Here is a 10,291-nt window from a genome sequence, read left to right on the forward strand (position 1 = left end):
ATAGGAGAACCTTCCAGAAGGACAACCATCTCTGCAGCACTCAGTTAGAGTGGCCAGACGGAAGCCACTCCTTAGTAAAAGGTACATGACAGCCCGCTTGGAGTTTGCCAAAACGCACCTAAAGGACTCAGACCATGAGCAACAAGATTATCTGGCCTGATGAAACCAAGATTGGTCTCTTAACCTGTATCCCAAGCGTCATGTCTGAAGGAAACCTGGCACCATCCCTACGGTGAATCATGGTGGTGGCAGCAACATCAAGAGAGAGGCCACTCTTTTACAGTAGTTGACATTAACAGGCTGACTACACCGCTCGTGTCGCGTGCGCTGCAAAATACATTTAGAAATCTGTTATTCAATTATTGCACCCACACTGCTCGCGCGTGTCAACTAGTGTCTGCGTTGCCAAGGGCTAAAATAGAAGTCAGTTCTATTTCTGTTGCAGATCGGACTGCAAGTCCTACCTCTCCCATCTCTTCATTGGTTTATAGAAGCAGGTACCCATGTCCATCTTCTCATTGGTTATACCCACGTGGGTGACTGAAAGACAAACAAAGTCGGTGGCGGTAATGCACCTAATTTATGAAAGTTGCCAATCGCAAAATAAAGTCAAGAGAAGAAAAGGTCTGGAAGGAGGAGAAATGATTCGGTTGACCGTTTATGTGAATTAATTGGCGGAGTAGAGGACCTTGTGCATTTCAGGTAAAATAACTCAATGTTTATCCCAGGACAAATTAGCTAGCAACAGCAAGCTAGCTAAAAAGTACAAATTAGTGCAAGCTAGCTAGCTTGCCATAAATGTTTAATGCTTTTCGACCTGTCCCCAAATGAATATAATTTGTTCAGTTTGTTTTGATATTTTAACCTGCATGTCGTGATCGCGTTTGGTGTGGGGGGGACAAAATACATTTATGCACGATGGTGTACGCGCGCAGCCAGTTTGGATTCTATGTAATTCCAATTGGAATCCAGCTAGTGAGAATATCCAGCATTTGGAATTTTTATTCACCTGCAACCTGAATTAAAAATGACAGCTGGGTTGGGAAGATAAACATATGAAACAAGGAACAACCATTTCAGTAACAGGTGCAATAAGACCAAGTCACAGATTGGATTAGAAAAAATGTTATTTATATTTGAGAGAAGCATAATATTAATTAATGTACATGCAAAAACATAGCTATTGAAACAATTAAAACGAACCTACAATAGAGCATGCTAGGAAATATGATAATAATGGGTGTGGTTTTGGTTTAACTCGCTATTAAAACAGACACTTGGTGTTTTACACCAATGAGTGTTAATTCAGGCCATAAATTAACACTAGAAATGTTGGACTGAAAAGATCCAGACACTTCTTATCGCTTCCCTCTTTCACTGCTTTCTTTCATCCACAGTGGCATGAAATTCATTTCCTACTCCATTGACTATGTCCATCCTTTCCCCCACACAGGAAGGGAATGGTCAGGAATAGGACCTCAGCAGTATCTCAGCCAGCCAAAAAAAAGCACCTGGCATTCACTAGATTGACACTCCTCTTCTCTGCTTGACTCAAGTTTGTCTGAACAGGGTGGCCTGCAGATGGATTCCTTAGCGGGTCTCGCTGCTCCAGCCCAATCTCAATCTCCCCGCTTGGAGAGTTAGCAAAACATAGAGCTGTGGGAGACCTGCGGCGGCGGCGACCGTAACCCTGCGAGCTGATCTTATCCTCCGGGGCTCTGTTGACCTTTAACCTGTTGTTGAGGATGTGTAGCCGATGGACCAGGTTTTGCAGGGTGCATGTTCCCAGAGAACAGCCAGGTCTTTTCACTGAGGTCACAATGGATCTTCTGGACCTGAAAGAGATCAAAGAAGATGAGACAAGAAATCAGAGATTTATGAAGATTTCTAAAGATAACTGAAATGTAAATGGGCTTGACCAAAAAAAAGTCAAATGTGACATTTATAGCAGTAAAACCAAAACAAGCAACAGTGACCATTATTTAAATATAATGTGATTACCTGGAATTAAATACAATCTCCTCTCTCTTCCCTGGTCCACTGAGGATCCCTGAGTCTAAGGCAGAGCTGCTGTGGAGAGCTGCTCTCAAGCGACTCGGTAGCCAGCCTCTAAATCTACCAAACGAGAAGGCATGGTTAATGCAGAACTAACCCAGTTCTCCCGAGACATATCAAAGACAGAGCACACACCCTATCCAATAATCCTGTACACTCTATTGAATTAGATGGTGGCCACTGTTTGTCTTTCGTCAATCAGCTTACCTCTTTTTCAAGTTGGAGTTGAGGCCAACTTTGGTGCCTTTCACCAGAGGTAAAATTGTGGCTAGAACACACAAGCAGATGGTGGTTTGAAGAGCCACTTTCATATTGGCTCGAACCTGTGAATAACAATGAAATGAATTAGCATGATTTCCAGAACAGTACAATTCTCACCTTTCCCCACAAGTAGTTGAGACAATCTCCTGGCTCCAAAAGTATACCTGGATTATACCATGCTTACATAAGAGGGTCAAAAAGGCAGGTTCCCTCCAGCCCCTGGTCTCATTCCTTTATTGCAGGGTTATATTTTGCCTAATGTAATAGCTGGACAAAAACTGTATTGGCTAGAATTCCTCTGTGTTCAGGAATACCATACATTCTAAATGGATGAGACTGGGTTATTTCCTTCAGTAAGAAAAATATAGTAAGAAAGCTGCACCTCTGCACACACACACACACAAAACTGCTTATCTTGGACAACAAAGACAGCACCCCTGTCTATACATTCCTGCCGTGACTTCAGCAACAACAAAAAATATATGTTTTTTCCTAATACAAGTCAGAAACAAAAGATACATTCACAAGTTCAAATGACAGAGGTGACTTACCTCAGTCTCAAAACAATTTTACTTCACCGGGAGGTTGTGAGGAAAAAGAGTAGTATGTATCCCAATGGCTCCCAGTTGCATACATTCAATCTATCCAGTTGGCTAGGTGTCTTTTTCAAGGCTATAGAGTTACCTATTAGTCTGAGTGTACACAGCCAAATGAGAGGCTTTATAGGGGGGGTGGGAGTGACTTATACCTGAGTGACAGTGTGGGAGGGGCTTGTGTATGTGAAAGGTTCTCTCATCCCATTATCCAGCAGACAGCAGTATAAGCCATTGTCAGGCTCGTGAGGCCCATGTACTGTAGCACAGCTATACACTGAGTGCACAAAACATTAAGGACACCTGCTCTTTCCGTGACATAGACTGACCAGGTGAATCCAGGTGAAAGCTATGACCCCTTATTGATGTCACTTGTTAAATCACTGGAGGAAATTATAGTTAAGTGCCTTTTCACCTTGCCGGCTAGGGTATTACAAACCAGCGTTTTTTTTGCCCAAGCATCAGCTGTAACTCATTGCTGATCAGACTCCACACTTTTCCTCACTCTCCTTAATCACCACTGCCACCCTACTTGACCAAACTAACGTGACCAAACTAACATTCCTCCTCTTTGTTCTGCAGTGCATGTCACATTGCACAACGCTGCGGTGCTAGCCGTATAGAGTTTTGCATCTCCATTTTTGTGCATATAGCATATTTTTTCAGATTTTTTTATTTCAGCTCATGAAACATGGGACGAACACTTTACATGTTGAGTTTATATATTTGTTCAGTGTAGTTTTGTCCCGTGGAATAGATATTGTCGATCTACAGTTAATGTTTCTCCTTATAATCCTGGACTATGGGACCACCATCTTATTACATTTGCAATCGCAAAATAAATGATTTGCTTAGATTCCAACCAAAGATGATCAAAAGCCGCGCTATAAATTGTTGGACAACCCAAAGATTCCTTGATGCCCTTCCAGACTCCCTGACTCCCTCCCGACCAAGAACCCGGTGGTCACTCTGACAGTGCTCTAAAGTTCATCTGTGGAGATGGGAGAACCTTCCAGAAGGAAAACCATCTATGCAGCACTCCACCAATCAGGCCTTTATGGTAGAGTGGCCAGACGGAAGCCACTCCTCAGTAAAAGGCACATGACAGCCGACGTGGAGTTTGCCAAAAGGCACCTAAACACTCTCAGGATTCTATGATGTGATGAAACCAAGATTGAACTCTTTGGCCTGAATGCCAAGAGTTACGTCTGGAGGAAACCTGGCACCATCCCTACGGTGAAGCATGGTGGTGGCTGCATCATGCTGTGGGTATGTTTTTCAGCGGCAGGGACTGGGAGACTAGTCAGGATGGAGGCAAAGATGAACAGAGCAAAGTACAGAGAGATCCTTGATGAAAACCTGCTTGAACCTGATCAAACATCTCTGGAGAGAATTGAATATAGCTGTGCAGCAACGCTCCTCATCCAACCTGACAGAGCTTGAGAGGATCAGCAGAGAAGAATGGGAGAAACTCCCCAAATACAGTTGTGCCAAGCTTGTAGCATCATACCCAAGACTCTAGGCTGTAATCACTGCCAAATGTGCTTCAACAAAGTACTGAGTAAAGTGTCTGAATACTTATGTAAATGTGATATTTCAGTTTTAATTTGATACATTTTTATAAATTATCAAACATTTATAAGAACCTGTTTTTGCTTTGTCTTGATGGGGTATTTTGTGTAGATTGATGAGGGGCGAAAAACAATTTAATCAATTTTAGAATAAGGTTGTAACGTAACAAAATGTGGAAAAAGTCAAGAGGTCTGAATACTTTCCGAAGGCACCGTATACAGTGGCGGAACTAGAGTTTTCTACATGGGGTGGCCAAGGCTACTTCAGGGGGTCCATAGACCATGACAGAACATTTGTGTGTAACCTGGCATCTGAGGAACATGAATTAATATGATTGCTGATTAGAGGTAGAAGTGATAATTCACTTAACCCGGAGTTCTTCAATGTGACAGATAGTGTGGTCCAAAAGGGTTCACTAGAATTCTTTAACATACTATGAATAGTCAGTGTCTACCTCGGAACTGCAGCTCTCTCTCTCACACACACACGGGTCACTCTGTATTCTTGAATATATAATCTGGTGTTGGGCATCCAAAATATTTTTGGGGTGCCCATCAATATTACAAACTAACAGAATTATATTTACGCTCATATATATTATGTTTTGGAATTGGACTAATCAAGACCACATTAAATCTGTGGGACATGATACGTTTTGGATTTATATTTTTAGAATGTCAGTGTACCAGTTAGTACACAGTGCAGGTTTTAATCATGACCAGAGGGAGTGCCTAAGTGCCAAATTATCCTAGGTCGATTTAAAACAGCATAATTATGCGGTTCTGGTGAGAACTGGCAAAATGTTTCACAAACTCAATCATGTTGAGGGAGTGTGCCAGCCTTGACTCAAAACTGAGAATTCCGAGGTGACTTAACTTGTCATCAACCATTGTTGTCCTAAGGTGGGTTTTAATCAGTTTTAAAGCTGAGAAGCTTCTCTCGCAAGAAGCACTGCTGACTGGTGTAACAACAGAAACCTTACAAAGTCGAAATAGCTCATGGAAGAACTCTTTATAAGGTTCTAGAAACACAACAACGTCAAGGAGAGTATACGGTCTGTTCCTTCCACTTCCCTCTCTCCTATCAAGAAGCTGCTTGGTTTGATGAACCTCATGTTTGAGGTCCTCTAAATCTGACTTAAAGGTCTGAGCAAAGGCAAACAGAGGCTCTTCGTTCAAGAATGTTGTACACTTTTTGTTGAGAGACAGGACCCCTTGCATTATCTCACAATTCTTCTTTGAAAAACACTTCTGCAGCTCAGCTGTGGGACTGTCAAGCACCTGATAAAAGAGAGCTCTTAGGAAGCTCTCACCATCACTTTGGTCACTATTTTTTCTATCCTACAGTGCTCATCATCAATGAGTCGTGAAATCTTAAGCTTGTTTTAAGCTGTCTTTTACACACTGTTTGTACACTTATTTTGCAGTGCTCTGCAATCTCTTCAACCTCTTTCCATAGTTCTCCATAGTAAACCTCACTTCTATAGTCCTGTAGTGTGTCTATAGGGCACCTACTAGATCCACAGCCCTTGCTAGATCAAGAGAGCTTGATTGGAGCAAGTCAAAAAGACATTTGGCATCACCAAGCACTTTACAAAAGGTAACCAAAAGCTCTATGAAATTAAAATGTATCTGAGAAAGAAGGCCCCTTGCCTACTGATCTATCACCACTATTTTCAAGTGTGATTTTCTGTAGCACTCTCAGAACTGCTGGAAGCCTGTCCCTCAGATCACGGCATGCCATGTATCTGCATGCCCACCTTACGTAAGTCTCTGTCATTCCCTGGGCTGCTGCTGTGGATACAGCTCTTTCTGAACTGCAAGCCACTTGAGATGAACGTACGAGCCAGATACAAAGTTATGAAGCTTCTGCAGGAGAGCAAAAAAAGTTAACTGCCTCGGGCACTGATTTTACAGCATCGACAAGAACCAAATTTAAACAATGGGCATTACAGTGCACATCAAATGCAAATCTTGCACTGTTTTTAATCCCATGCAGACACACCAGAATGCTTTCCGCTCGTGGCGTATGCACCATCGTAGCCCACAAGATTATTTCTGTAGTCCAGACCATGTTTTTCAAGTCAATCAATTACCGTTTTTGTGAGACCTGCTGCATCTAAGCTTTCAGCTGACTGAGAGTGAAAAAAGCTTTCGTGGATGGCCCCGTTGTAACAGTACCTCACAACTAAAGACATTTGTTATTTTTCTTTAAATCTTTGGTTTCATCTGCAACTACACTAAAAACGTCACTTTCTTTTATTTCTCTTATTATTTGACTTTGTACCATCTCAGCTCAGCCCTCAAGAACTTCCTTCTGGATTTGGTGGCTTGTGTACTTAGCATTGCCACATGCATTCATCCTTTTCTCTAAGAGAGGGTCATGATTTGCTATTTCTTCTAAGATTGTCAAAAACGTACCCTTGTCGTGAGAGTCACCAAACACTCGGTGACCTCTCTGCGCTATATTTCGAGTGGCAGTTAATAGGAGCACATCTGCAATTGTTTTAATGTCAGTACAGTTTTCCTCCACTTTCTTTTTCCGGTCCTCATTTATGACATCTAACATAGATGAGTTGCTGTCAATAGCCCTTACATGTTGATTCCAAGCATACATAGCATTGATATGATGCTCTGCCTCCGAGTGGAGCTTAAACCCAGAAATTTTTAAACAGCGTCTTTTTCCAGTTACAAAGACCTGACTGTGATGTGAAGGCAGATTCAGGTGTATTGGGCAGGGGAAAATGCCGACAGGCGAAGTCGAAGTCGAATCTTGAGTTACAGAATGGTAAAGCCATGAATTGTCCTTATACCAGGAGCTGTTGAAAGCCCTTTTCCTAGTACCATGCTGAGTTCTGGGAAGTGTTTTCAAACACGGCTGTACGGGACCCTCCTTCTCTGGATCTTGAAATGTCTGAAATACACGTTAAATAATGTGTCATATCTCTATGGAAATGTATAATTAGCGGGATCCACAAGATTAGATACTAACAGCTTCTAAGTAAAATGTGTAGTAAAGTATAGGCCTGGCCTACCATTGGGTCCTTCTGGAACAGCATATCTGGTGCTTGATGCAGTTGGGAGGGGCTCGATGACACCTCCTGGCAGAGGTCTCAGTGTCATTGTCACGGGATACTAGGAGTGGTGGATTGGAATCAGGCGCAGAGAGCAGGGTTCAGTATATCTTGAATTCATTCTCCGGCAAACAAACAGTCACGCCAACACACAGGGCGCATAGAATAGACCAGCCCAAACACAGGACAAAACAGTCCGGAGAATACACACATGAAAACCACAATCCAACAGAGTAACAAAAACAATCCCGCACAAAACAAGGGCGGGACAACCTACTATATATAGGGAAGCTAATTAAACTAAAATACACATAGGTGAAACTAATAAGACAATCGAAAAAGGGATCGGTAGCAGCTAGTAGGACGGATCAAAACAAGAACACACATGAATCAACAACCAACATTTTAAAGTGAGTCTTAATTTGACAAAATCATCTATTACAAGCTGAAGCTAAACTTAAATTCTGAACTGGGCATGTGACTGACTGCATGGTAGATGTTCTGACCTGGTGGTGGTAGACTGGGTCCTTGTGAAGTCTGACCACACTGACTCTGACTAGCCTCAGGTAGGGAGTTGCTCTGGGGTCCGGTGGTTATGCAAGGCCTGGGGTCTGTTTGCACCTGATCTGCCTATTTGCACTTCTTTAAAAATAAGTCTGATATCTCTCCCTTTCTTTTCATGTTTAATTGACCCTATGCAAAAACAAGACAGTCTATGGTTACATCGAAGCATCCAATTAACCACATGTTAGTCCAATCTCAATCTTAATTACAAATCCCCATTATCATAACTGTACCTTAAAATCAACTACCAGCCTGTAACGGCTTTCTTCCTGGGAAGGAGAGGAGGACCAAAATGCAGTGTGGTTAAAGTTCATGGTTCTTTAATAAGAGAAACTACACATGAACAGAATACAAAACATAAAACGTGGCAAAACCAAAACAGTCCTATCTGGTGCAGAAAACACAAAACAGGCTACCTAAATATGGTTCCCAAACATAGACAATGACTAACACCTGCCTCTGATTGAGAACCATATCAGGCCAAACATAGAAATAGACAAACTAGACACACAACCTAGAATGCCCACCCAGCTCACGTCCTGGCCAACACTAAAACAAGGAAAACACACAAGAACTATGGTCAGAACGTGACACAGCCAAAGTTACTAGTTAGATCATGGATAGCCCTACTCTGCAGTAAGTAAGTTAGCTAGCTATAATTCCTTACACCTTTACGATAGCAAACAGGCTATCTGCAAATTGTGGTAATCTTTTGAGTAGCGTTAACAGATTGATGATAACAATTGTTCGTTTTGAGTTCAAGTACAAAAATCTATCGGAGTTAATGAATTTCAAATTGCTGAATGTTAACTTGCTGAACACTGACAGCTGTAGCCTACTAGTTACCCCACATTAGCTAAACATTTGTATACTCTAACTTACAACCATGCACTGTATATGCGTGTATTAACGTTACTAGCACAGACGTAAACATAATGTTAGGCTAAATTGGGAAACGATCTCTCTTATCTGATTAACTGTGTGTTAATTAATGGAGCTAATGGAGTTAATTAATTAATGGAGTTAATTAATGGTCTAACATTAACTTACACAGCGACTCAACTCTCTAAAAAGTTGTTCAGAAAACCTAAACCCAATGCTAAACCTTAAAACTTCCTTCAAATATGATGCTTTTGCCAATCGCGAAAAGAGCCCGTGGAGCTGTGGAAATTTTCTCTCTTCTTCTTCTGTATGTTCTTCTTATTCTTCTTATTTTGTATCTCTCAACCAACATTAATATTCTCTCGACCTCGATTTGAAAACGTCAAAATAAATGCTTCTTTCAACAAGAGGTGAAAATAAGATGTCAATCAGCATCAAACTGCCAGTAGCGAATGACATTTTGGGGTGGCATCCGGGGTGGCCAATCAGATGTCAGGGGTGTCCAGTGCCACCACGGACACCCCTCTGGCTACGCCCCTGACTAAATATTCTATCAGATCAAGCGTTAACCGGCGATAGCTGACACCCGCATAGCTGCCGCGCGTTCAGCACAGAGCAAAGTTTTGGAACGTTCAGATAGAAATAGGCTATGTAGAACAAACATGCATCTCTGACATGTAAAATAAGGAATCACGTCAGCTCTATTCATGGCATTTCTTTGTGCAAATTTCGAGAATGTTTGGCAACTGAACATGACCCTGATCTTTTGGCGGTGTCGGAGGTGTAACTGCATTGGAGCTATCAAATCAGTGAGAAGCTGCTCTTGATCATTGTCACAAAGCCACACCCGTCCCACCCACGTGCCCTGTGCTCCATCTGGGGCACAGGGGCACATGCCCCCTCAGATTTATCCTGTTTAAAAGTGATTATATATTTTATTTTTTATTAAAGTGGCTTTTCTTTTGTTGGCATTCCTGCTGGCAAGGTTGGTAGATTTTAGAAAAGCAAGCAATAACTAAATAAGACACATTCCTTTCAATCTTTTACCCAGTTTTTTTTAGCAGCGATGCTAATGGTTTAAAAAATATGCTTAGATATGCAGAAAAATTTACATATTTCTGGCATAGAATTCAGCATAATGAATACGGCAAAAAAAAAAGAAGTTGTTTCAGGTGTTTGAAAAATGCAAAATTATCCAAGACGGGAGGTCTAGCACCCCTCTGGACCACCCCCAGCCATCCTCATGTACTTTGTGCCCCCTCAGATGTTTGGGGTGCATGACACCCCTGCG

At 41.9% G+C, this 10,291-nt stretch overlaps 1 protein-coding gene across 2 annotated transcripts; it reads right to left on the bottom strand.

Annotated features, from left to right (window-relative positions):
- Positions 1 to 1,109: 1,109 nt before the first annotated feature.
- On the bottom strand, positions 1,110 to 2,990 carry LOC135508748 (pro-adrenomedullin-like). 2 transcript variants are annotated; one of them, XM_064928976.1, is made up of 4 exons: positions 2,868 to 2,990; positions 2,263 to 2,378; positions 2,002 to 2,115; positions 1,110 to 1,835 (listed from the first exon to the last, which is right to left on the bottom strand). In XM_064928976.1, the coding sequence occupies exons 2-4, from the start codon at positions 2,364 to 2,366 to the stop codon at positions 1,490 to 1,492; spliced, it is 564 nt and encodes a 187-aa protein (XP_064785048.1). In that variant the 5' UTR covers positions 2,367 to 2,378; positions 2,868 to 2,990; the 3' UTR covers positions 1,110 to 1,489. The 2 variants fall into 2 exon arrangements, with proteins under 2 accessions (XP_064785048.1, XP_064785049.1); XM_064928977.1 differs by lacking the exon at positions 2,868 to 2,990 and having other exon boundaries at positions 2,263 to 2,458.
- Between the last annotated feature and the right edge of the window lie 7,301 nt (positions 2,991 to 10,291).

Source organism: Oncorhynchus masou, chromosome 22, assembly GCF_036934945.1.
Source record: "Oncorhynchus masou masou isolate Uvic2021 chromosome 22, UVic_Omas_1.1, whole genome shotgun sequence".
Lineage (NCBI taxonomy): Eukaryota > Metazoa > Chordata > Actinopteri > Salmoniformes > Salmonidae > Oncorhynchus > Oncorhynchus masou.